This window comes from Cervus elaphus, chromosome 32 (genome assembly GCF_910594005.1).
Source record: "Cervus elaphus chromosome 32, mCerEla1.1, whole genome shotgun sequence".
Classification (NCBI taxonomy): domain Eukaryota; kingdom Metazoa; phylum Chordata; class Mammalia; order Artiodactyla; family Cervidae; genus Cervus; species Cervus elaphus.
This window is the reverse complement of record NC_057846.1, coordinates 10,448,180-10,476,115: the sequence shown is the minus strand read 5'-3', so window position 1 is coordinate 10,476,115 and position 27,936 is coordinate 10,448,180. Positions and strand designations below refer to the sequence as shown.

The 27,936-nt window shown below is 51.9% G+C and overlaps 1 protein-coding gene across 1 annotated transcript in view; it reads right to left on the bottom strand.

Annotated features, from left to right (window-relative positions):
- The window catches only part of DLGAP2 (DLG associated protein 2), a 587,786-nt gene that overhangs the window by 21,751 nt on the left and 538,099 nt on the right, over positions 1–27,936 (bottom strand). The window contains exons 10-12 of the mRNA XM_043893841.1: positions 25,383–25,599; positions 4,111–4,460; positions 3,291–3,332 (exon numbers count right to left, since the gene is read on the bottom strand). Coding sequence (XP_043749776.1) covers positions 3,291–3,332; positions 4,111–4,460; positions 25,383–25,599 — 609 coding nt within the window. The remainder of the gene's footprint in view (positions 1–3,290; positions 3,333–4,110; positions 4,461–25,382; positions 25,600–27,936) is intronic.

Genomic DNA, 27,936 nt, shown 5'->3' with positions numbered 1-27,936 from the left:
AATCAAAGGAATTTTTTCCAAAGAGAAAATTCTGATGAGAAGTGTAAAAGGATTATAAAAGTTTTGAGAAATATATGTACATATTCATTTTTACAAGAGCCATGGTGTTTTAGGGGCTTCCCTGGATCAGCGGTAAAGAATTCTCCTGCTAAGCAGGAGACCTGGGTTCGATCCCTGGGTGGGGAAAATCCCCTGGAGAAGGAAATGGCAACCTACTCCAGTATTCTTGTCTGGAGAATCCCATGGACAGAGAAGCAAGGTGAGTTACAGTCCATGGGGTCGCCAAGAGTCGGACACAACTAAGCAACTAAACAATAACAGCAAGGGTGTACTGGGCATGGAGAAGAAAGATGAAGTCCGCAGAACCTGCGTATGTGAGTGACCTCTCTGAAGCAAGTGCTGATTGGAGGTGCCTGCTGTGGATGGGGAAGGATCCTCCCTGTTGTCACGTGAGTGGTGGGCGCTGGGCTCCTGGAGCAACCGCCTCTTGTCCCTGGGCCGTGACAGAGGGGTTGACACTGAGCCACGGGCCATGAAGAGCGGGGGAAGGGTGCACGAGAGTGCATGTGTGTGAGTGTGCACATGTGAGTGCACACCTGTGGTCGTGCATTTGTGTGCATGCATATGTGTGTACATGAGAGTGCAAACATGGAAGTGTGCACATCTGTGGGCATGCATGTGTGTGCATGCACATGTGTGTACATGCACATGTATGTACATAAGGTGCAAATGTGAGAGCGTGTATATCTGTACATGTGAGTGCACATCTGTGGCACGTGCATGTATGTGCATGCACATGTGTGTATATGGGGTGAACATGTGAGTGCACATGCATATGCATGAGCTCACTTCTGTGGGCATGCATGTGCACATACATGTGTGTACATGAGTGCACATGTGTACATGCAACCACACACCTCTGTGTGTGCATGCTCACATGTGCATGAGAGTGTATATGCGTGTGAGCACACACATGTACACGTGAACACATGTGGGGTGCATGTGTGTGCATGCTCGTGTGTGTACATGAGGACACACATGTGAGAGTGTGCATGTGTGCAGCACATGTGTGACATGTGAGTGCACATGTGTATGGCCCAGATTTTCAGGAAGTCATGGCTGATCACCCACAGCTGGAGGGACCAGAAAGCAGGAGGCTGTTAGCAGAATGTTGGCTGAGCTCTGATCTCAGGTTTTTGCTCTAAAGAAGCTCATCTTAGACTCTGCCTTCAAAGCCCTTACAGCAAAGTGGGTGAGTTGCTCCCACATGGAGTCCCCACATTTTTCTTGGTGACCTACTATGAGTCTAATAGTTAGAGGTGAACTGCCTCCCCTGCCCTGTGAGATGCAGGAAGCCCCAGCAGAAGCAGGTAGGAAGATGGAGGGCTCGGGGGGATGTAACCTGCCCAGGACTCCTGGGTGTAGCCTCGGGGAGGACATTTAAACCCAGTGACCACCTATGACATCACAGAGTGGGCATCATTCCCATTTTAGAGATGGGATGACTGAGGCAGACAGGATGGAAGGACCCCTGGACATCAGACCACATTGCAGGACCTGGGAACACACACACACACACAAAACAAATGTAGAAACCCTGCAACAACAGACAAATCATAGATAAAAACAAAGTGAACACAAAGAAAATCGTTCGATGTCACCGTCACTATGAGGAAATGAGGGAGGGCCAGATGTAGTGTCCAGGTGAGAGGGCAGGTCACCAGGAGGCCCGGGTGCAGCCCGACCTGCAGGGTCTGGGGCAGGACATTGTGGGCTCCGCTGAGGACCCCACACATCAGCCCCTGTCCCGGGCCTGGGCTCCAGGGAAGGTGCAGGCAGGAGGGGCCCCTGCTCGGTGGGAAGAACGGTGTTTGTAAAATGAAAGGTATCCCGGACGCTGTGTCCTGGGAGGTTGGGCGGCAGCCCAGCAGGAACTGTCCCTGCAGTGCCAGATGGACACTGGGACACCTGCCGCCCTCCCTGCAGGCTGAGGACAGGGTGATGGGTGGGGTCAGCTGTCCTCCACGTGGTGTCGTGGGTGAGCCAGAGCAGGCTCGTGGGGGCAAGGCATGCCCTTCAAGTCATCCCCCTCTGTGCGCTGGGGTCCCCCCTCCCATCACTGGCCCCCAGCCTCGGGTTCCCCGTTCCAGGCTGGACATGGCCCCTGTGGGCAGGTGGGGCTCCTGTGAGGACTGGGGGAGCCCAAGGGGCTTGGCACGGACTCGGTGCATCCACGCGGGTCCCCAAGCCGGCCCCTGGCCACGCCCTCTGCACCGCTCTGCTCTGAGCCCTGAGCCCTTGACATCCTCCAGCACTTCCCGGGAGCTCTCTAGGCGTGTGCAGTGGTCCTTCCATCAGCTCAACCTCCCGCTGCTCCCGGATGGCGCCCCCCTCCTCTGTCGCTCGAGTTCCTTGGGTAACGTTTTCTTTGGCTTCCAGCTCACCCCACTGGGCCACCCGAGCTGATACGCTCAGTCGTCCTGTGACTGTTTTGCCGCCGGGAGGACAGCGAGCCCTGCACTCACATGCTCGCCCACACTCGCCCACGCTCGCCCACCGACACTGACCAGGAGCTTGCTATGTGCCAGGCGCTGTGCTAGGCGCTGGGTACTGAGAGGGGCAGGTGTGCCCCCCCGCCCGCGACACGCAGCTGGGGGTCTGCAGGGGCTTGTGGGAGGGGGGCCGTGGGGCGAAGCTCCGCAGCTGGAAGCAGATGGGGTGTGGGGTTGGCAGGGTGTCAGCGGCTCCTGGGGGTGACTGGAGGCGGGAGGGGGATAAGGCAGGTCTGTGGGCTTCTGGGACTATCTGAAAGCATCTGATTGCCTGGAATGTTCCCACTGTTTTCAGAGAAGTGGGAACCTGACCCTCCAGCCCTGTTTGTGGCTCAGCGGGCAGCCCAGAGGAAGCCTGTGGAAGGTGGCAGGTGGGAAACCAGGGTCACAGGCGCCCAGGGGGGTGACCTTCTTAGCCTGGGGGCCTCACAGGTCTCCTCGGCAGACGTGACTGTAAAGGCAGAGACCCTGAGGGCAGCAGGCACCCGGGCCAGCACCTCGGCCCAGACGGCTGTGGCTGTGGGGGTCACTGGCGCTCAGAGCCCCAGCTGTGTCCTCAGGAGGGGGCTGACTGCGTCTCCGGGGATGCAAGGGTCCCCGCGACAATGGGAGCACCTAGCATAGAGCCTGGCATATAGATGAGGACAGAGAGGCGACGAGAGCGGAGGATGAATAACCCGGAAAGGGAGGAAATAAAATTCATGCGTACTTGGCTCGGGGGCGTATTTTGGTACTTACATCTGACCTTGGGTATGGCTGATGCTCTGGGAATTCAGAATCCTAAACAAAACAACGAAGCCACAGTGTGGAGACCGGGTTCAGGGGACCCGCCAAGCGGTCAGCTCGCAGCCTGCCGCCCCCGGCCCCACAACGCCCGAGACAAGGCTCCCCCTCATGCCTGCCGATGCGTGGGCCCTCCTCCGTGGCGCAAGGGAGGCCTAGGGTTTTTAAAGCGCCCCACAGGACTCAGGCTGACGGAGGTATCCGGACTTGCCGAGGACCTGCCTGGCTGCTGACCCTGCCTGGGCTTGGGGCCACCAGCCAGGCGGTCCCCAAGAGGCCGGTCCTGGGCCCCACTCCTGAGCGGGAGCTGGGTGGTGCTGTGTCCCTCCCCTCCTGGAAATCGAGTGGACTTGGTGGTGGGTGTCGGTGCAGGGGCAGCTGTTTTGGCTCTCGGTGATCAGAAGACAATGAGAAGAATAATCCGTGGGTACCCAGGGGTTGGCGTGGGGACTTTTGGGGCCCCTGGGCAGATGTGCTCCTGTTCCTGCAAAAAGCCTCCCGGTCGTTCACTTTTGGTCCCAAAGCCCAAAAGACTAAAAAGCTTTAGAAAGATCGGGTTTCAACCCCAAACCCTCCTTTTTATGCATCAGAATAACCTATCTCCACACTCTCCATGCTGCCGGCTGCCCCTGGAAATGCCTGGGGGTCCTCTGCCCGCTGCACCTGGCACTGGCTTCTCCCGAAAGCTGGGGCTCAGAGACTCTGGGTGCCTGCAGGGTCCCCACGAGGACCCGGTCCATGTCACTGGGGGGAGGGCGTGCACGCGGGTAGGTACCTGGACCCCAATGGAGGAGCGCTGGCTCTTGAGGAACTCCTCGGCCTTGGACGCCAGGATGGCCTTGTCGCCGGTCCGCGTGGCGCCTCCCTGGCCCTCGGAGGCGTGGCGCTGGGCCGCGGCCGTCTCCAGGGCCAAGCTCATGGCCTTGGTGCTGTCCAGACTGTCCGTGGAGTTGTAGAGGCTGCGGCCATCTGGGGGCCAGGCGGCCACCCTCTGGGCGCGGCTGTCCTGGTAGGCATCCTGCGTGGACTCCGTGCTGCTCTGCGCCGTCACCGAGATCAAGGGCTTGGAGGTGGTGCGGGGGGGCACGGGCGGTGGCGTCTTCTTGTAGCTGGCGTAGGAGACGCCTGTGAGGGGGACACAGCCGGTCAGCGGGGTGCCGCCCGCCGAGCCTGCTCTCCCACCCAGCACCCGCCAGCCGTCAGGCACTGCTCCCCTGGCGTCCAGCCTGAGAGGACGCAGAGTGTGGGGGAAGCTTTGTCCTCAGAGACCGTCTACGCAGACGTGTGTTTAATGGTGAAAAGTTATGAAAAATACCCCCAGATCAGGCAGAATAGGTGACTTCTGACTCAGCAGGACAGAGGGCAGCCCACTGTCCTCACGCAGGTCAGGCACCAGGAGAGGGGCTCGTTCTATACGTGGAGCTAGAACCGCAGGGCCTGCGCGGTTCTCTCCAGGCCAAGACGGACTGTGTTTGCACCGAAATCCTGGGAAGGAAGAGAGGTTAGAAGCACACTCTAACGACGACCATCATCAGCGACGGCATGGCGGAAGGCTCTCTGTGCGCTCCACAAACACTTATGGTGAACAGGCATTATTTTCATCACAGAGAAGACACACAGGTCGGCAGGCTGGCTGCTCCCTGCGAGCACAGGCTCGCTGGGTATAAACCGTGGGGCTGGCAGAGAAGGGAGCCAGGTCTCCACGTCCACCCTGTTCACCCCTGTGCCCTGTGCCCCCGCCACAGCTCCACACAGGCCATGGGCTGGAAATCCACTGAAGGGAACAAGCACAACTGGACCTGAAACGGTACTGAACGCCCCTTAGGAGGCGTCCAGACTCACCAGCTGTATGTGCTGGGCCTGGGTGGTCCCAATTCTCACGGCAGGAAAACCTCACAGCTGCTCTGATGGGAGTGGACTTCCCACAGAGCCCGGCTGTGCTGCTTCCCCTGGAAGGAAGAACTGGCTGGAACCTGTGGGGGGAGCCTCATCATCAGCAAACTCAGCACCCACACCGGCGGCATGTGAGCAAGGGCAGTTGGCTCGGGGACCAGACACGCCGGCGGGTGGCCCAGGGGGCGGCCCCCTCCCCGGGGGCAGACGGGGCGGCTCTGCTTTAAGGGCCTGCAGACCCAGGCCAGGAGTCAGTGCTCTGCAGCCCGTGGAGACGGCCAACTCCTCTCCCGCCTGTGGGGACTCCAGCCAGCACTCCCAAGCCGCAGCTGCCCCGCCAGTGACTTTTAAATCTGTGTGAGTGGATCCGCTGAAGAAATAAAGCATCAAGTGTCACCCAGATGGACATCAACAAATAAAGCAGAGTGAGTTTATCACGTCAGGAGGATCTGAGTTTAAAGGCATAGAAACTGCACATGAAAATTTATAAAATGCACACATTTTCAAAAGGGCGAATGGGAAACAGGCACGTTGGGTAGAGAACAAAGGTAGGAAGAAGGCTATTAGAAAAATGGACTCTGAACAGTGTCTACAACAGAGAAACCTCTAAAATAAGTCTTTTTAAAGACTTGCCCCGTAATGCTCACCAGCCCCAAAAGGAAAATCATTGAAAACTGACTTTATTCCAGGTTTTTATTCTGGGAGATTCTGATGTTTGAGAAAGCATTCCCAAGCTTCCGACCTCCAGCACTGACAACTAGCTGAGAGTGAAGTGAGCGTGAAGCTTCTGCCCAGAGGGTGTGTCGCCAGCAGCAGGAGGGCCTCTCCACCGAGGTGGGGGGCTCCTCACCTCACAGGGCAGGGCCATTCTGCCTGAAGCTGCTTCTTAAAGGCACATTCACTCTCCTCACCAGGCCTGTCCACCCGTGGTGCTCAAGTGGCTAACATCGGGTTAAGAAGACCTCCGTCCACCTGGTCAACTGTGGTGCGTCCCCTCCAGCCCTGTGGTAACTCTTGCGCAGGCCCCGCGGTCAGTCCTGTTCCCGTGGAGCTCACAAAGCTTCAGAGACCTCTAGACGGTTCACCACAGCCCCTCAACGCCCCCGCACCCACCTACAGTCGTGCCCCTGCAAGCCCCCTTGGAGCAAACCCAGGACTTAGTGAGCTTGCTGAAACCCCAGCATCATCACCATGGGGCCAAGGTCACTGAGGACACAAGCTCCTAGGAGTCAGGCTGGGCCCCTCTGTCCATGGGATTCTCAGGCAGGAATACTGGAGTGGGGATCCCCTCCTCCAGGGGATCTTCCCGACCCAGGGATTGAACTTGGGTTCTTTACCGCTGACCCATCCGGGAAGCCCCTCCCTGGGCTAGTCACTGCAGAACAGAGGGACTGTTCCAGAAGAAGGAAAATGCAAAAAGCACAGCAAACCCACCTTCTTCAAGAAGGTTGTTTCTGGCCACAAAGAAAAAAAATCTATGAATGTATCTGGGCTTCTCAGTAAGATAAGAGAGCAGCTCAGGCTTCACTGCAATTGCTGGTGGTGGAGAAGAGACCCTGGGATCTGGAGTGATCGAGGGTCTGGGTACTGTGAGCTGAGGCTGGACATCGTCAGGACCCTTTGGGGAGAGTTAGGCTCTGAGACGCAGGAGGGGTCACGAATGCCCTGCTGGCCCTGGGGACAAGAGTGCCAGCTCCCTTCAGCCGGGTCCTGACTCGCTGACTCAGCAGCACTGGGGGGCTGGGGTTTCGGGAACCAGGGATGTCCTGTGTGTCACGGATCAGCTGGGCAGAGCTGGTGCAGGGGACAGCGGGCAGGGGGTGGGGTCTCACACTGTTCTGCCCCCAGACTGCTGCTTGCCTGGGGAAGGCTGGCTGGCTGTACCCTCTCGGGGACCATGGGGGCCCTGGACAAGTCCCTGCCCCCCCATCCCCGTCTGGGGAATCTCAGACCCTCTGCAGCGTCAGCCAGCGGTGCTCAGCCCAGAGAACCTGTGCCCCTATCTCCCAGGGGACCTTGGCGACGTCTGGGGACACTCCTGGTGGTTACGATGGGGAAGGGGAGCGGCAGGGGTGCTACTGGATGTTGTCCGGGCTCAGGAAGGCCCCACCACGCAAATGACCAGCTCAGAAATAAACCCAAGTGAGGCCACCACCTCATGTTTCTGGTGGGGCCCACCTGCTCCCCTGTGACGGGAAGGGACACGGGTGGTCAGGTCTTTCCATAACGGCTTGTCCTTCCCTGTGTGGGGTCAGGCTGAGGCCCGCCTTCCTGACCTGGGACACGGCTGGCTGTCCAGAGTGTGTTTACTGCTCCCCCACACCTCTCCCACATCACGTGTTGCTTCTCAGTGACCTTTTCTCCACCGCTCACAACATCGCTATGACAAGGGAATCAGCACAGTATCTACACGCTAACTGACGGGGAAGGGCGAGAAGCAAGCTTATTGGCAGCTTTCACATGAAACACTGGGAGCTGGTGGCGTCTTCACGGTAATGCAGGGAGCACAGCTCATTTATGAAGGAAGGTCTTTATCCTTCGACACCGTGTCTGCAGACCCCGCCAAGAGCAGGTGGTCCCCTCCACCCCGGCTCTGCGCCATGGCCGTGGCTGAGCGCCCAGACCTCATCCTACAGTGGAGGGTGGTGGAGGTCCTCATTGCTTCTCTTAAGCAGAAACATTGATTCTGAAGAAATGCCCCCTGCCTCCCGGTGCCTGGCTGTGGCCGTGCAGGTGACCGAGAAAGCCAGGAGCACAGGTTTCAAAGCGATGCCTCGTTGTCACAGTTGTGTTTATGTTCACAGCCTGGAGGTGAGCGCAGAGCAGCAGCAGAAACGCAGCCGTGTGGGCTTCCCGGACGCGTGCACCTCCCCAGGAGCGAGGACACGCGCGCGAGGACTGTCACGCTGTTGCACGACAAACACGCCCGGAAGCCGGGCCGAGGCCCTCCACGCGACAGAGCCCACATCCAGCACAGCTCACCTCCGCGTCCCGCTCAACCTCACGGGACTCCCTTCACCTGCTAAAAAGGATGAATCTGACTAAATGCACCCAGTACAACTGAGACTGGAAATCTAACAAAGCAACCAAACTGCCTTCCTGTCTGGATGTCTTATTTTCAGTGTTGCAGTTTATCTCCACGGTCACAGGAAAATCCACTATCACATCTTCTCAACTTAGAATGCGTTTGCCACAGGGTGATAATGTGAATTTATACACTTATTTCTTTGTAAAAATGTAGTGGGACAACACATTTTCCTAACAAATTAATTAAAAGGGGGCTTCTTGGCAGGACTGGTGCTGAAGCTGAAGCTCCAATACTTTGGCCCCATAATGTGAAGAGTCAACTCATTAGAAAAGACCCTGATGATGGGAAAGATTGAGGGCAGGAGGAGAAGGGGATGACAGAGGATGAGACAGTTGGATGGCATCACCAACTCAATGGACATGAGTTTGAGTAAGCTCCAGGAGATGGTGAAGGACAGGGAAGCCTGGAGTGCTGCGGTCCATGGGGTCACGAAGAGTCAGATAGGACTTAGTGACTGAACAACAAGAAGTCTGTCTCCAGGGTAGCAGAGAACAGTCTATACTCAAGCTGGGAGGGGCAGCACAGTGACGAAAGGAAGCGTTCATGCTGTTTCCACACTGTGTCGGGGGGGCCCCCGAGGCGGCTCTTAGGGCTAGAGTGGATGTGATGTCCCCCCAGAACACGGGGCTGCCCTGAGGACATCTGCAGTGGCATTTAGCCACCAGGGGCCAAGGAGAGTCCCGGCTGCACCCGTGAGGATTCCTGCCTGCGGGTCCCCCACCACCTTCTTGGCCAAGGAAAGTATGGCTTCTCTGGGGCAGTTTGCAGCCCCTGAAAACACCTGTCACTTGTCCCTTGATCCCGTTGTAATGGCCCCAGTGAGAATCTAACACATACACTTAATGGAAATAACAGCTGCTACCTAATGTTTTATGAATAACTTAACACAAGCTAAAGAAACACATGGAAAAATACCCATAAATGTTCCAGACACACACACCAGATCCATGCCGACACATTAGTGTAGAAGCCAAACGGGATTTGCAGTTTGCACTGTGAGACAGGCCTTTAAGACAGGTTCTCCGTGGCCCTGCGCCTCCGCGTCGGGCGTATGCACACAGCAGGCCCCCCCACCCTGGACAGGGCCGCTCACTGCAGATGCTGCCGCACCTTTACATTCCTGGTCAACTGAGTGCTTCTGAACTTAATGAGTTAAAAACTGTCAGTTGTCAGTTTGGGGCAAATAGAGCTTAATGTACATAAAACATTTTAGATAAATAAAATAACGTTGAGACAGAGTTTAAAAAAAATATGGGTATATCACTATATTCATTCATGAGTCCAGTCTCCTGACAAATACATGTTGGTACTTACAACTTGTAGAGCAGAACTGTGTACTCTTTTTTTTTGAATTGTTTATTCTTAAATGAGTTCTTAGAATTAGAATTAGAAGCTGGGAAATACAGTAAAGAAAGAATTAAAGGGAACTCCCTGGCGATCCAGTGGTTAGGACTCCGTGCTTTCCCTGCTGAGGGCAAGGGTTCAATCCCTGGTTGGGGTTTAAAATCAGGCAAGCTTCGAGGTGCAGCCAAACATTAAAAAAAAGAAGACCATGAAGAAGAAAGAATTAAAAATGTGCATTTGATCATGTTAATTTCCTGCCACTGATTAAAATAAATAATTATGGATATCCTTTTACGCATTCAAGAAAAATATTCAATTATTCAGTTGAACAGTTTGGGTAATAATGATTGAGTTAATTATTAGGTACAGGCTGTATTGTCTATCATTTTCTACATGTAGGTCAGACAAACTTCATATACGATTGAAAATTTTAATTTTAACTTAGCAATGTAATCCTACTGAAGTATGTACGGCTTCAAAGAGCAGATGAATCAACAGATTTCTAAACAATCTCAAAATTTATTTAAATAAAAGTGATCAAATGCAAATTTTGAAGTAAAAAATGAAACGACAACTTCTTTTAGATATCCTGAAGGCCTGACTACTTTCTCTCTCTGCCTTTTTTTTGGCTCTGCTGGGCAGCATGTGGGATCCAGCTCCCCAAAGGGGGATCAAACACGTGTTCCCTGAATTGGAACAGCAGAGTGTTAGCCACTGGACCGCCTGGTAAGTCCTAGCTCCCTTTCTCTCTCTCTCTTTTTAAACTGAGTTCAGGCAGGAACATCCTTTTGGTTTTAAAACCTGACATTGATTTTTTTTTTACCAAGTGCCTAACACTATGAAATCCCTGGAGGTCTTCAGGCCGTTTTGTGGTCCAAGGGGGAGATTAAATGCAATTTGTTTTATTACATTTCCTGAGTTGGTCTGGATCCTGCCTACGTCTCAGGGATCAGATGTGTTGGCGAAACTCACCGTGAAAACAGTGGTGGTGAGAGGAAGCAACATGAGGAGGAGCCTTCTCCATTGAGCCTCTTGAGGCCGATTCAAGGCTCCAGGCACAAGGGAAGGCTCGTTACATTACTCAGGATGGAAGGAGCCATGGTAGGGAGATCTTTATGAAAATTGCATTGAACTAAAAGTGTTGACACTTCAAGGAAACTTTGTTAGTTCTTCTCTGTTAGAGCCGAGCGATGAGGCACATGAAAATCAGGCTTTCCCAGGCACGCGAGGGCTTGAGTTCATCTCATTTGGACTCTTTCTGAAGAAATGACTCAAAGCCCTGTGTCAGAAGGGCGCTGAGCCGGCAGGTGGGAAGAGGCTGCAGCACGGACCTGCTGGTTGAGCGACAGGAGGGTGGACGTCTCTACCTGGACGACGACTGTGCCTAAAACCTTGGGGATTTATTCTGGCTCTGTGAGAAGGGCCACCTTCCAGATAGCTTTGTCCAGTAGCTCAGCCAGGAGTCAAGTTTAAACGACCTGAACTTTGAAAGGTTTCCCAGGTGGCTCAGCGGTAAAGAATCCACCTACAGTGCAGGAGACGTGGGTTTGATCCCTGGGCTGGGAAGATCCCCTGGAGAAGGAAATGACAACCCACTCCAGTATTCTTGCCTGGAGAATCCCATGGAGAGAGGAGCCTGGCGGGCTACAGTCCAAGGGGTCACAAAGAGTCAGACATGACTCAGCGACTAAATGACAACAAACTTCTAAAATACCTAAACACCTAAACTACAATTAAGCATCAGTTCCTCCACATCTGAGCTGCACTCGAGCGCCTCAACAGTCACGAGCAGCCAACGGGGATGGTGAGTGACGGCGGCCGCTGGTCTGGAGCGTGTCCTCCAGGCGAAGTTCAATCAGTACAAGCCCACCTCCTTCAACGGCTGACACAGGCAGAGGAACTCCGTCGTAAAGACTTCCCTGTAGGTCTTCAAAGTGTTGGGTTGGCAAACATACTGAAGTGGGATCCAGAGAAACACATTCTATTTGAGGTAAACCGACTTGAATGGGATGAAATCAACTACTGCACAGTGTATACTTCCGCATGACCTTGAGTCATCTCAAATGCGAACACAACGTTATTTCAATGGGCGCCTTATTATCCCTCCACACCTGGAACTCTGGACATCGTTTTTGATTTCGGTCCTTACAAGCCATTTGCAAGCCAAAAAGGAAATTTAAAAATTAGCATTCTATCGTATAAAGCACAAATACATAATCAAGATAAAATATACTTCGAAAGGCAGGCTTCACCATTCTATTCGAACGTAACAGTCACACTTAAATTCATTGCACTCTCTTAATTAGAACTTCAAAGACAACAGCATAAAAGGAATTACAGTAATCAAGCCCATGAATGTCTAAATGAGAGTCTGGATATTGGAGAGCCCAAACCAAAGGCAAAGATTCAACATAAAAGATTCAGGCTACTTTGACACTTTAATTAATGTCAGTCTCAAAACATAAGTGTAAGTCACACAGGATGCAGAAGTCTTGTCCTCTTGGCATGAGCACAGTGGTTTCCCTGAAGTTACAGAAACTCGTGTGGGCCGCACAAGTTCTGACGGGCCACCAGCAAAGACATCCACCTCCCATGTGTTAATTAGCAAGAAATGACAGTCTAGCCAGCATCCAACATCTTGCAGACAGTAAAATGAAGTGAGGACAGCTGTTTCATGGTTTGAGACACTTCCTGTTTCCATTTAAAATATTTAAAACCCCCTTCTCACAAGAAGAACTTGGATTTTCCAAGGAAAAGCTAAGAATGAGGCAACTTTTAAAGGTGTGGAGAATCAGTTAAGTTTGTAAGTACAGAATTCTGAGTGTTCAAGGGGCCAGGCTGTAAACAAAATGACCAAACGACAGGACTGATTTACAGTCAAGTCCTGAGGTTGTGGGGACGACAAGACGGAAGGTTGAAAACACATGGGGAGCAGAGGGTGGCTCCCCCCACCAGGCGTCCAGCGCTAAACAGCTGTGTCCCGAAGCTTTGAGAACAGGAGGCTTCAACTTAGCTGAAAACGCGGAATCACGGAAAACAATGATTTTTCTCAGTGGAAAAGCTGACAGACCCCCCCCCCCCCCCCAGGGACACAGCCGGGTGCCTTGGGTCAGTCTGTTTCTGGAGGATCTGCAGACGGAGCAGCGGACGGCCCTGGCCTCTGTCCTCAGAGCCGACACGTGGGCTGCACCTCGCTTCACAGGGGACGTGTAATCAGGAATGAAGCCTGCATTAGAGTTGTGTCAGAACAGTATTTTTACCACCATGACGTGTGGGGGAGTAATTCTGGGTTGGTGCTTTGTTTTACGATGAAATCACTGACTTCACGTCGGCTTGTGGCAAACCAGGCAGGTGTGGCTGTGGACCCCCGTGAGTTAAAGTATTGGAGTTACTACTATCTCTTGGGTCAAGGAAAAGGGAAAAACCTTCCAACGAAAAATTAATACAGCGATAATGCTGATACTAATTGCAAGGGTAAAAATAACACGTAACGAGCTATTTACACCTACTGATGCTCAGCATCTAATGAATACATCATAAATTTTGCCTTTTGTTGTTCTGTCTCTCAGTCGTGTCCGACTCTTTGTGACCCCACAGATTGTAGCCTCCCAGGCTCCTCCGTCCATGGGATTCTCCAGGCAAGAGCACTGGAGTGGGTTGCCATGCCCTCCTCCAGAGGATCTTTCTGACCCAGGGATGGAACCCACGTCTCCTGCACGGGCAGGTGGATTTTACCACTGAGCCACCAGGGACTTCTCCCATAAAGTTCCATAAGAAAGTTGGGAGACAAGGAAGGTGACCATTTACTGTCTTTTCAGAGACTGCAGGTGACGTGTCGGCCTGCCGGCTGACTCCCTCTCCTGGGCTCCACCTCCCGCGATATTATGAAACAGAAAACCTGACCTGATACCCGGAGCTGGAAAACAGGTGACACAGTCTGTCGTGAAGCACGCAGAGGTTCTAAGTGAGTCCTCACAAAGAACCGGGCTGCTGATCCACGCCTCCCTGGATGACAGCACATTGCTGTCAGTGTTCGATGAACATTTTTATTCTCTGGCTTTAAGTTCAGAACATCAGTGACAGAGCAAACCCACCTACCCTGGGAACAGTGCTCCCACCTGAGCGCAGTTCAGAGAGAAATCGTCCTTTACTGATTAACCCATTTGTTCACTGTTTTCATTAAAAACTCAGCAAGTATTTCTATAATGCTTAGCACATCCCAGGCCCTGGGGACCCAGCAGCGAGGAAATCCCTGCCTGCCTGTTCTCCTGTCCCCAGGGAGGAAACACGGACCCAAATGCATCATTATAACACACGGATGCCCCCTGTAATGGGCTCCAAGTGCAACCTCACAATAGTTTTGTGAAAAGCACCATGGTATGTATAAAACCCAGTTGACTTTTCTGCCTGAACCTGGGATCTAGTTTAATATTCAGTTAGTACCAGGTTCATGGTTACTCTTTTGAAAGAGAGAGAGAAAGAAACACCAACATCTCTAAAGGTCACACCTGCATGGTAATAATGTATGACTAGAAAAAAAAAAGTCAACTTAATTTTGAAGAGAAAAGAGAAAGAATCGTTCAAATGGGGGTTCAGGAAAGGAACTCCCTGATCTCGGGCCATAGGTGGGGCCTTGGGGTGCCAGGCCGGGGCTCCCTGAGCTGGAGTCTGGTGCGGCCTCTGGACGTGGATGAGTGTGGGCGGGCTTGCCGCGTTGGCCTCATCTGTAGGACAGTGGACGGGGCTTGCATCTAACGGATGCAGACAAAGACTCTGAGCATCCACTGAAAAGCACACGGCATGTGCCTTGTAAAGAGCCCCCAATGCCAAAGTAACTCATTTCTTTTTGGACCGTTCGCCAGATAGCACAGGCCTTTTAGAAATTTCCCTTGCAGAGACAACTAAGCCCCAGTCTGCAGGATAGGGCGAGTGGGCGGGAGGAGACTCCTCGGTCCCACAGCTAAGATCTAGGATCTCAGTTCCTGCTGTAAATATTCGGAAGAGGAGAGAACTCTGACCATTTCATGAATCACAGACCATTTTGTAATAACTCAGTATTAATTAGCAGAAGGGACTAAATGTTAACTACCAAGTATCAGCTGAGAAAATGTGATCACGGTGATTACCTATTTGCAGAAATGCCCAGAGCTTCTAAACCTACTTCAGTTCTGTTTCCTTTTCTTTCATGAAGTATCTCTCTAGTATTTTATAGACATTAGGCACAAAATAAATATTTGTGGACTAGATTCCATTGATCGTGTGACTGATCAAAATGGCAGTGAAGGAACGGCCTGCTAGAAACCAATAAACACCGACTCCCTATTAGAGAGAGAGATCAAAGCACACACAGGCACTTTAATGAACTGGATACGCGGCCTTGCCCCGCATTTGCCACACAGGCATTCAGAGGACCTGCACCTGTAATCCCAGAAACGGCCACGTTCCTCAGCTGGTGAAACCTTCCTTCTGACTTCTCACTCACACTCATGGCGGCATCAGACACAGTCATCTCCTCCTTCCTTATCTCTTTACTCGTTGGCTTCCAAAAGGTAATAAATGAATGTCCATCTGTCTGCGCTCAGTCTCTCAGTGGTGTCTAACTCTTTACGAATCCCAGGACTGTTGTCTGCCAAGCTCCTCTGTCTGTGGGATTCTCCAGGCAAGAATCCTGGAGTGGGTTGCCATTTCCTTCTCCAGGGCATCTTTCCGACTTAGGGATCAAACCAAAGTCCCAGTGGATTTATCATAAAGAACATGTATAAATGTTTTTTATGATAAATCCACTTGGACTTTCAAAGATCCCCATTATTTGTGTTTAAAAAGCACAGCATGGCTCTGTGTCTTAATGACTATGTTGCTGCTACTGCTACTGCTAGGTCACTTCAGTCATGTCAGACTCTGTGCGACCCCATAGAGGGCAGCCCATTGGGCTCCCCCATCCCTGGGATTCTCCAGGCAAGAACACTGGAGTGGGTTGCCATTTCCTTCTCCAATGCATGAAAGTGAAAAGTGAAAGTGAAGTCGCTCAGTCGTGTCCGACTCCTAGCGACCCCATGGACTGCAGCCTACCAGGCTCCTCCATCCATGGGATTTTCCAGGCAAGAGTACTGGAATGGGAATGACTATGTTAGGAGGAAGTAAATCCAATGTAATTAAGTGTTTTATTAGGTAATGCTCTACATATACGAATATATATCCCCTAGAGTCTATGGTTTCCTGACTATGGTTCACTGCCACCTAGCCATCATTTGAAAGGATCAGTGAAAATACAAATTTCACATCCCAAGTCTGAAACCATAAACCAAGCTCACTATATACATGTGTAGCATTCTACTTCTATTGGCACCTGAAAATGGGTTGAAAGAGTAATCTCAACCTCATTCCATCTCTCACTCCAAATTTGGGAACGTTAAAATGCCCTAACCAAATTCTGTTTTAGCCTAATACCCCTACTGAAAGTAAATGATAACCAGTTAGTGCTAACTGAAAGTCTGAGTTTTGAACAGCTCTGGTGTCTTTGTGAAGGCGAAAGGAAGTGGATGGCGGAGTAGTTTTTTAAGTCAAAAAAATATTTTGAGTGTTTGGATATCTTGCACTTAAAGAAAGGCAGTTCCCTCAGTCATTTTAGATGCCTGAATAATTCTTACATGTCCAGGGAGTCAACATCAAAACTGGAAGGATCACCCACAATGATTCTGCAGTTAGTGGCCCACTAAGGACCTCTTTTCAGAAGTGGCCAGATGTCATCTGAGGAATAATTAACAGGCCTGGGTTGTGGCCATTCTGGGAGAACCTCTGCACTTGACCTACAGCTCAGGATAAGACTTGGGGATATTATTCACATGTTTTTTTCCACAACCCTTCCCATTGCAGCAGCTCTGGGCTCCTCTCTGCAGAGATTTTGCTTGGGAAAGGCAGTTTAAGTTGACCCCTCCTTGACTTTGGTGATTTAAAGAGAAGAAACGAACGTGTTATTTTTCACGGCTACACTGCATGTGATCCACTTATGTGTCACGTCAACATCTGATAAAAGCAGTGGGCACCCTGCGTTGGTACCATCTTCCCTGGTGGCTCAGATGGTAAAGAATCTGCCTGCAGTGCAGGAGACCTGGGTTCAATCCCTGGGTCAGGAAGATCCCCTGGAGAAGGTAACGGCTACCCACTCCAGTATTCTTGCCTGGAGAATCCCATGGACAGAGGAGCCTGGTGGGCTGTAGTCAGGGGGTTGCAAAGAGTTGAACACGACTGAGTGACTCACATACACACACAGAGAAAGACATCCGATGAGCAAGTTGTCTGAGAGGACGGCTTAGCCCAGGGGAGCTTGAACACTGAACTTTAAATATTAAGTGAGTGCAAACTGTTCATGTAAATGGATTTAAACATTTTATAAGCTGTAAATTCTCAAGTCAACCATTCTTACATTCAACAAACATTTACTGAGTCCTGTACACCTCAGGTGTACACACAGATCAGGAGACTGGGCGGATGCAAACTCAGCCGCAGCAAATCCAAACGTGCCTGAGCACAGCCGTGACCTTGACGCGTGTGAGGAAAGATCAGCGACACCTGAGAACCATGGGTGTTCACCACTGCTCCGGGCAGGACGGGCCAGCCGTGAGTGGCAGCCTTGCTCAGCAGTGACGGCGGCGTCTGTGATTCCCGGCCGGTGTCGCTGGAGCCTGGTGTGGTGAGACTGGTCATGTGGTGGCAGGAGCCCGTGTGGGCAGCACGCCGTGGAAGACCCCACCGTGAGCAGACCTCAGCCTCCTGGCCCCTGGTGTTTGCACACACGACTTCAGAAGGAATGTTGTGTGGCCAGCAGCAAAGGGACCGAGAAAGCGCCCCTGAGACCCTGGGCCCCTTGGAAGCATATCATCCCCCGTTGCGTGGCTGTGTGCTGTGTTCTGTGATGCAAACGAACACTCACGGGTGGGAGATTCCAGCCCCTGCTCTAGAAGTGTCTGATACAGTGCTCAACACCAAGAGGGGCCTGTTCTCATGGTCATGGAGAAAAGAGAGTCAACAGTAAAAACAAATAATTTCTGACACTAATTACCTATGAGAAAGCCTAACACAGAACACCGCGAGTATCTTGCCCTGTGTCTCCAGGGAAGCCTTGCTCATGAGAGCAGAGAGATCCTGCCGCGAGGCCTGCCGCTGGGCTATGACCCGTCAGCAGCTCGGTCAAGCGGATGCCCTCCTTCTCAAGACAGAGAACGTTTTAAATTTGAAAACTAGAATGCAGGGGATTAAAAAAATTACATCAAAATACAGTTATTCAAAGCGTTAGGAAATTTCTGTGACTGGGGTGTCTATTAATGCAGTTAATAATGAGATCTGGCAAGAAGACTGATAACGATTGTCGATTTCAAAGCCTCATGAACATAAAGGGTGTTTTGAAATCCTGGCATGAATTGTAGGGCGGCTATACACTGGGTCCAACACACCAGGGATTGGAGGCCGAGCTAAAGTGAGCCTGTTCTGTTGCTGCATTTGTAACTGGGGGACATTTTAAAGATAGACCAGATCACCTTACATGCCTCTTGAGAGACCTGTATGCAGGTCAAGAAGCAACAGTTAGAACCAGACATGGAACAACAGATTGGTTCAAAATTGGGAAAGGAGTACATCAAGGCTGTATATTGTCACCCTGTTTATTTAACTTATATGCAGAGTACATCATGTGAAATGCCGGACTGGATGAAGCACAAGCTAGAATCAAGATTGTGGGGAGAAATATAAAAAATCTCAGAAATGTAGATGATATCACCCTTATAGCAGAAAGCAAAAAGGAACTAAAGAGCCTCTTGATGAAGGTGAAAGAGGAGAGTGAAAAAGGTGGCTTAAAACTCAACATGCAAAAAACTAAGATCATGGCAACCAGTCCCATCACTTCATGGCAGATGGATAGGGAAACAATGGAAACAGTGACATTTTAATTTTTTGGGCTCCAAACCACTGCAGATGGTGACTGCACCCATGAAATTAAAAGATGCTTGCTCCTTGGAAGAAAAGCTATGACATACCTAGACAGCATATTAAAAAACAGAGACATTACTTTGCCAACAAAGGTCTGTCTAGACAAAGCTGCAGCTTTTCCAGTAGTCATGATGGATGTGAGAGCTGGACCATAAAGAAGGATGAGTGCCAAAGAATTGATGCTTTTGAACTGTGGTGTTGGAGAAAACACTTGAGAGTCCCTTGGACTGCAAGGAGATCCAACCAGTCCATCCTAAAGGAGATCAACCCTGAATATTGATTGGAAGGACTGATGCTGAAGCTGAAGCTCTAATACTTTGGCCGCCTGATGTGAAGAACTGACTCATTAGAAAAGACCCTGATACCGGGAAAGACTGAAGGCAGGAGGGGAAGGGGACGACAGAGGATGAGATGGTTGGACGGCATCACTGACTCGATGGACGTGAGTTTGAGCAAGCTCCGGGAGCTGGTGAAGGACAGGGAGGCCTGGTGTGCTGCAGTCCATCAGGTCACAAAGAGTAGGCCATGACTCAGTGACGGAACAACAAACATGTTAGAAAGATTAAGGATCCACCTTTTATCCCTCCTCACCTCCTGAACGTATTAGGGGTCCCCCAGGAGCCCATGGGTTCCAGGCTGGGGGCCTCAGTTCCAGAGCCCATGGCCTCTGTGGGAGTCTGTCTCCAGTTTCCTCATCACGGTTCCTGCAGGGCCTCCGCTGCAGACCTGCCAGGTGAGGCGTGGGCACCTTCTCCCTGGAACGACCTGCCCTTCACCCAGCAGCCGGGACGGGCTCTGGGCCGGGTAGCTCTGTGTCTGCTGAGTCCCGAGGGCCCCCTCGGCCTCTTGCTCCCTCTTCCATGGTGGCTGCTCCGGCTCCTGCCCTCAGTGCTCCTCCTGGACCAGAACTCACCTGTCCTGTAGCTCCTCACACCGACTGCCCTGGCCGACGAGTCGCCTGTCCAGCGCCGACCCAGACCCGGCCACAGGGACACCCTGGGGGCCCGCCTGAGCCGCCAGGTGGCTTCTGTCCTCCTCTGATGCCCCCGGTCCCCGGGGAGGTCAAACCTGTCCTGTGGTGGTCAGCAACCACCAGCCTGCAGAAGCGAATGGTGCTTCTGTACTTTTAGATCTACCTGATTGATCGTTTTACAAACATAGCTTCTCAACATCTGTGAAAATGCCTCCCATCTTAATGACCACCCTGGCCCCTAACCCCAGCCACAGGACAGAAGATTCTGGTCCATCTCCTTACGGTCCAGTTGCTGGCCAGAGTGCAGGGCTGCTGATGAAAGTTCCTATGTAAATGATAGGACCATTTAAAATGTAGAGCCTGAAGAAATACACATTGTAGATACTGAATTAGTCACGTCTGTGCAGAGGAACAGACCAGAAGAGGTGTTCACACGTGGAGAGAGAGGTTTACGAGAGGAACTGGCTCGAGTGACCATGGAGGCTGTCGAGACCCAAGCTGTGTGGGGCCCATCGGCACCTGGAGACCGAGCGGAGCCAACGGGCAGTTCCCATCCGAGGGCTGGTAGGCCCAAGACCCGGGGTAAGCTGGTCTCTCAGGTCAAGTTCAAAGGGAGAACAGTCAGGCTGGAGGAATTCTCTCCTACTCAAGGGAGAGCTAGCTTTTTGTTATATTCAGGCCTTCAACTGATTTGGCACAGCTCACCCACACTAGGGAGGGCAATCTGCTTCACTCAGATGCGAGCATCTTAATGCTTCAAAAAAGCACCCTCACAGCAACACCCAGAATAATGCTTGACTAAACACCTAGGCCCAGACAAGCTGACACATACACTTAACCATCACCGGTATCACATGTACAATTTTCCAACATTCCTTGGAATAGCAGTGCCTTAGTCCTCAACCACTAATCCAGAGCAAAAGTAACCAGCCACCAGGAAACTTGGCAGGAGAGATAAATGGGTAAGATGAGCAGGTTGCAGGAAGCCTCCTTGTCTTCCACTCTGAATGATGTTTCAAAGGATAATTTTTCTTAAAGGCTAATTCTCCAGAAAATAAAAATGCCTAAGAGGAAACCAGCAGGTATGAGTCCAAATGCATCATTTTAAGACGTCAAAGTGTTTCTTGGAAAAAATAAGCAAAGAAGAAAAACCTGAAGTTGTGAAAGTAACAAGTACATTATAATTTTTAGTGCATTTTGAAGATAGTGTGTGTAAAATGATTAAGTACAGATAATCAACAAACTCAATATGTATGCGGTGCTGTGTGGCCATGTTCCTCTGACTTCCAGTGTTAGCGCAGCCTCTGCCTCACTGCAAGGAAAGCAGACTCCTGACAGCCAGTGATCTGACTGAAGAGCAGTGCACAGGATCTCTCTCTTCCCGAGAGCAAACTTACTTTCTTTTAAAAGTTCTCAGAATGTTTTATAATTTTGTAAATTTAAATAACTGGTTTTAATTTAGTGTTTTTTAACTAACACATTATAAGAAACAAAAGCCATAGTATCAATGCTTTCTAAACATAATTATGAAATGATGTAAGTATATACCGATAGTAAATATGATTCACCATCATAGGCTACGGGGCTTTCCAGGTGGCACTAGTGGTAAATAAAGAACCAGCCTGCCAATGCAGGAGACTTAAGAGATGCAGGTTCGATCCCTGGGTCAGAAAGATCCCCTGGGGGAGGGCATGGAAACCCACTTTAGTATTCATGCCTGGAGAATTCCATGGACAGAGAAGCCTGGCGGGCTACGGTACATGGGGTCTCAAAGAGTCATATCCATTAGATACGACTGAAGCAACTCAGCATGTACATGTGCACAATAGGCTGCATGCTTTGGCATCTGATACATCCATATGTTTAAAAGGGAAGTACATTTCAGAAGTAAATGAAAATTAGGATTTCTCTGTTTTAATGAGTGTGTACTTTAGCAGGAACTCACCTGATCGGGGGTGGGAGGGAAGGCATTTGTGTTGGCTCCTACGCTAGTTAGATGAAGAGCAAATCAGTGAAGCCTTCCTGGAAGAAATGATCCCTGAGTTGCCAACAAAAGCATAGCTCAGAATTAGGCAAAAAAAAATCTGAAAAGCAAATTCTGGGCTCAGCAAACAGCACATGAGGTGAGAGACCGCGAGGAGGGGTGAGAGGGCAGCTGGGGGCCCGGCCGGGTCACCCAGGTCATGCACTGGCTGCGGAGACCACTGCCTCAGCTCACGGGAGCCGCGGAGCCACGGGGGTGCCCTGCGGCCGTGCTGCAGGACCTGCGGCGGTGGGGGGCGGCGAGAGGGGCACTGAGGGGCCCTCAGCGCACCAAGCAGGTGAGCAGGTGGGCAGGTGAGCAGGCCAGGGGCGCAGCCACGAGGTGACATGGGGTGGGGGCGGGCTGCCGGAGGTCCCGCGCGGACCACACTTGCGCCCTGGGATCGAGCCGAGTGACTCATTCGTTCACCCATTTACGTACGCACGAATTCATTTATTTAATCATTGATTATTTAGGGTTTAGGATGCTAAATGCTAAGTCTGACTGGCTCACGTATCCACAAGTTAAACAGTTGTTTCCTCCAGTGACTGATCATGCCTGCTATCATGATGGCCCAACGGGATTACCAGGGTCCTGGCTGGCAGAAGGCCAGAGGGCGGGAGTCAGGGGAGGTGCTATGGGTAGCGGGCCGAGGTCACGCGGCCAGAGCCCAGGAAGATGCCAGACTCCACACGCGGGAGGCATCCTGGAAACAGGAGGTCAGGGGAACGCTTGAGAGGCAAGTTACTGCAGAAATACAAGGCACCAGATAGAAAAAGGTTTACGAGGTTTCCTCCCTCATGCCTGGCGTGGATGTTCCCTCCGTGGTAATGCCTCCTGGAATCAGTGCTGACATATGCTGAGAAAACCTCTGACCCAGAGAAAGATCATTATCAGCTAATTTTACAGTGTTTTCCTCCCCGACATCAATAACCTTCCTTCCCTAGAAGAATCGGGTGAAATGCATATTTAGACAAGTAAATCTATCTGATAAATCACTTCACAGATGAGAAAGAAGCCATGTGTGAAATGAAAGTAGATGTTTTCAAAACCACTTCATTTAGTGAGAGGACCCTAATCAATACGTGGGGTGTTTGGTGATGGGAGAAGCAGTGGGTTGTAGAGTCACGCTGGCCGTGGGTCCCAGTGCCCAGTGGCAGAGTCTGGTCCTACTTCAGGTCCCTGGAGATCAGGTGACAATCTCTGTTTCAGCTGCATCTTCCCCCATCGTGAAGGGCTGAGGGAAATTATGGGTGAACTCAAGCCCCAAACGAGGGAAACACTCAGTGGCAGCATCAGCCTGTGAGCGCTGAGAGCAGAAAGCCTGATACACATTCCAAAACTGCTAATGGCCCTTCGTGCACACGCTTGATGTTTAATAACTGTTAGATGAACATCAACATTACATATCTGCGTTTATACAGGTGACGCAACCAAAGGACACCGACTTTTATGTTTCAGGCTTAAAAAGACATTTAAGTACATCTTATTGTTCAAAATAATCACTGGGAATGTTTTTGAGTAACTTTTTGGGGAATTATTTTCAAAAGCTAATTTTAGAAGTATAAAAGAAAATGCACTTGTCAAAATAATCTCTCTCCTGCTCTACACACACACACACATCAACCAAGGATAGTTATTAAATGTATGATCTTCCAAATAATATTTCAACATAAAATCATGGAAACCCTCTTTTTGCCTTGCCTCCAGACAGGGGCTTCTCATTTGTTTGGTATGTTTCACAATCCTATTATATAGACTGTTGCTGCAGGCCATCACTATTCTATTTAGGAGAGAAAAATTTACAAATATTCGATTTCTAATGCTTAGAGTAAAAGAGGGGAAGGGAGGAATTAAGGATTCATCTGTACCTTTAAAAAAGGTAGCTTATAATTCTATACTTCAATTATTTCAAGGCAACTTGGTATTTTTCCTGATGTTATCCATCTCATCTCTTATTCCCCAGACCACTTCCTAACTTTGGAAGGCATGCATGCCTCCGCTTCCCCACTGTTGTCTGGAAGAATTTTGACTCCATAACTAGGTCAACATTCGGGAGAAACTTTGAAGAGAAGCATTTTTTTCTTTTGTTAATACCTTTGGTGAATACATGTTGGGAATACAAAGATGTATTGGTAATGCTTGGTAAAATGATATGTACATAAATTAGAATTTTAGTCTGAATTCTGCACTCATTCTTGTATTATGTCTGTGAAATCTGTTTTATATTTATTCCTCTGGAGTGATAGCTTTATAAACAAGAAAGTCGTTTTCCACCAGGTGATTATTGTTTCAGAGCATTTCTGAAGACCAAGAGTGTGCTTAATTGTTGTTTGCTCGTAGGAGACACTCAGTGAATACTGGTGAACCTATCAGTAATTACCTCTTACAGTGTATTTTTAAAATCTGCAACGATAGTAAGGTAAGTAAGATAAAGGTAGAAACTTCCTTAAGTTCCTAATTAGTTCACTTTCCACACTTTCCCCCACAAGGGCAGAGTGTGAGGGGTGGTCCCTGACGTCATGGACACGGGGTGCCTTAGGGGGAAGCTGGGGCTGGGCCCCGCGGACCCCCAATGGCCTCGGCATCCGCAGCCCCGCGTGGACTGGGTCCTGGTTCCCGCAGGGCAGGGCTCCCAGAATCGCGCCCACCCTGACCCCTGGGCTCGGGCGCATGGTGGCATCACGGCCTCCGCTCAGGGCCACAGGCAACAGGAAAAGACCACCAAGGCCCCACGGCACTCCGAGTCATTGACCCTCGGGCGGACCTGGTCATGTGCTCAGAGCTTCTGCCTGGCTTGGACACCGAGGAGGAGACTGGGAGGCTGACCCGCCCGCGATCTCAGAGGCGGCGGTGCAGGTCTGAATCTGGTGAGCCCTCTCTTGCCTGCAGGCTCCGTGAGTGACAGCAAAGATTCCGGGCGGCCTCAGGATCCCCGCGACACCTAGCACCCGGTCATTGCCCCACGTCCTGCCCACTGTCCTGGCTTCAAACATGCACAGCTCTGTCACGGGCGGGTGGCCCGCCCCTGCCCTGGCTCCCAGGAGCCGTCAATAACTGGGGCCACTTCTCTCCAGTCCTGGTCAGAACCAGCTCCGCCCCAGCCCCGACGGGTCCAAACCCCACACTCTTCCCACCACACGTCGCTAGGCGACTCTGATCGCTGGCTGCTTCGTGGGCTTCTCCGGGCCGTGTTTACTCATGGTGCTACGTAAACTAGCACAGTGCACAGAAACGTGAGACAGTGATGCTTAGCTTAGGTGATAAATTATCAGATTTTTCTTAGCTTTCTCTAAGAACTGAAGGAGACTGTGACCTTCAGTTCCGTGAATGGTCTGCTCTGCGGCAGGAATCGTGTTGACGGATCTGCCTGTGCAGACTCGGGCTGGGTCTGCAGTGAGGACCCCAGGTCACTGCCCGTCAGCTGAGGCTTTACTGCCGTCTATTCAACTTCGGTATTTAAAACACCATCACCTCCCAAACATCATTGTTTTTCATATACAAAACTTTATGAAAACTCTACTTGACTGTTATAAGGAACCGTGACAATCGATAGATTTCATCCTAAGAAAAAGAAAAGTGATCCAGGAAAGAAACATTTCAAAACACCACTGCAAACAGCTCTGTGTCACCAACGTAAGCTGGAAAATTTCCAGATGTTTGGCGAGAACTCACCCCAGTCGGCGAGGACAGAGGTGCCCCACACCTATCCGTTTGGGGTGGGGGTCAGAGGGCGTCCCTTACCTGTGGGCCTGATGGTGGAGGCGGCGTCAGCGGGGATGGTCAGGGGCAGGCACTCATCGTCCTGGGAGTAGCCCGCTTGAATGGCGCGCAGGTAGCTGTGGCTCCGTGTCCGGAAGCATCCCGGGAGGTCCAGCGCGTCCATGGCCTGAGACTCCACTTCGCTGAAGACCGACTCGCACACCGACTCGAACTGCCCGTTGACCTCAGCCTCGCTCATCTGCAAGAGTGATAGCGCGGCTGATGGCTCGGCCCGGCCAGGTGCCACAGCCACGCGCCAACGGAGAAGCGCGCAGAGCTCCCCCATCGGCACTCACCGCCTGCCATGCACAGCTTGATTAATTTGAAGTCGGCACACTGGGGGCCATTAAGATTGGGGAACACTGAGAAAAACCACCAATTCCCACTGTGCCCTGGGAAGTCTACAGACCCCGAGGCAGAGCTTTAAAGTGCAACTGGCAGTTACCACTGAGGTCAAGAGGAACAGCGAGGTTAAAGGTTAGCACACCGTGCAAGGTATTCGTCCTCCCTCTTTTTCCGTTTTCACGGCCCAGGCTGTTTCCAGCTCAGACAAGCCAGGTAAGGATGCTATGCTCACCAAGACCCACGGGCGCGGCTCTCTCTGCTTCCACTCAGCTCAGCGCCCCGGGCTGAGGAGACGGACCCCTGCTCAGCCTCGAGCTTGCCCCCGCATCCCCGGAGGCGGCCCCAGCCCGTGTCCCAGAGGCGCCTCAGTCTCTCACGCTGCAGGCGTGCCGCCCACACTCCGCTGGGCCCCTCCCCTCCCTCAGCGTGGGCCGGCAGTGCCCGCCCTGAGATTGGCAGTTCAGCAGGTAACGTCGTTCTTCTCAAGCCTGGCATTTCATTTCTGGGTGGACAGTCGCCCTGGGACCCTGTGTTACGAAACGAATGACTGGGCCTTGGAGAGCGAGGGTCCTGAGGGCCGTGGTCACCTGATTGCGGGTGAGCGGAGGGCCTCCGTGTGCCGTCCTTGCCGAGTGTGGTTTCCTGAGGTTTCTGGGGCCTCCCGGGAGCCACCTCTAGGGGTTTAAGCGGAAACTCAGTAGCGGGACACAGAGCAGGCTGAAGAGCCTGGGGCGGGGGTGGGGGGCGTGGGGACTGTAGGAACAAGGATTCCCAGTTGGGCCCGTGAGCTGCAGCCGCTCCCAGGCCTGGGTTCCTGGGGACCTGGACAGAGGGCTCCTCCCCACCCCCTCGCCTCCCGGGGCACCTCATGCTGACAGGCAAGCGGGTCAGGAGATGCCCGTGGGGACGCTGATGTGGAGGGCCAGAGGTCCGGGTGGAATCAGGGCTCAGGCAGAAGCCAAGATGGTTCTCCCGGGCGACCTGCTGGGTCCCTGCCTGGGGTTCACGGAGGGGCCCGGAAACCTGGGCGGGTCTCCCTGCCACCCCTGTGCAGGGGGCCTCTGCCTTCGGAACCCCGACTGCCCCCAGCACCCCAGCCACGCCTGCAGCCAGCATCCTCATGGCGGCCACGGCCGGCTCACAGTCTCAGCCCAGCGCCCAGCTGAGTCACTCACTCCACCCCTGGAACATGACACACAGCTTCCTGAACACTCCTGCTACGTCAACAGGTAAATTTTGAAAAGTATTGCTCTAAATACCAGATCAATCCTTTCCCTCTAATTGTTCACAGAATTAAAGCAGGTAAAGAATTGGATTTGCCCTTCATCAGAGAAGACAGCTTCCGCCCACCTCTAATCACAGACCTGGGCCTGGCTCCCTGCTTCTGTTAACACCTGAGATTATTCACGAGCGCTCCACTCACTGGACAAATCCCAGTGAGCACAGCCCGGGAGGAAGGTGCTGAGTGGGCCTTCAGGCAGGACTGCTGGCCCGGAGTCATTCAGGCAGAAAAGAGCAGAGAAACACTCCCGGGCGACTGCCCCACGCGAGTGGTTTCAGGGTGTCTGATGCCGGAAAGGGGCAGGCGAGTTCGGGCAAAGACAGACGCCGACAGCCCAGCAGGTCACCTCGCTGCCTATTGAGGGAAACACATCCCACACACTCTCACTCTGGCTCTAAGTATGGCCTTTCCTGGAGTACAGACTCCTTCTCATCCAGGTTTTCCCTTATGTGGAACTATATCAGAAAGTCTCAGACTCTTTCACACCATTTACATCAGAGATCCGCATCAGACAACCCGAAGAGGCCAGAAACCATGTGGGGTCACCTGCGTCCGCCAGTCCCAACACGGGGTCTCGGTGGGTCCTCCTTCTCTGCAAACCCACAGGCCCAGCACCTTTCTCCCTCTGGAAGAGGTGCCATCACCCTTGCATGTACATTCTGGGCACTCAGGGGTGGGCATTCAGCAAGGACCGCTCAGCCAGTGCTTCCAGCCACAAAGCTGACCAGCGAGGCCCTTCAAACGAGGGGGAGTTTTCCCCCAAACAAATACGCAGGTGAGAAGGAACTCAGCTGGTCTAGACTGGAACTGAAATGGCCTTTTCTCTGACTCGCTCGAGGGAGATTTGGAAAAGTGGGCATTTTGCTCTGCAACTCAAACCGCAGCTCAGCCTGACGTGAGGTGTCCCGG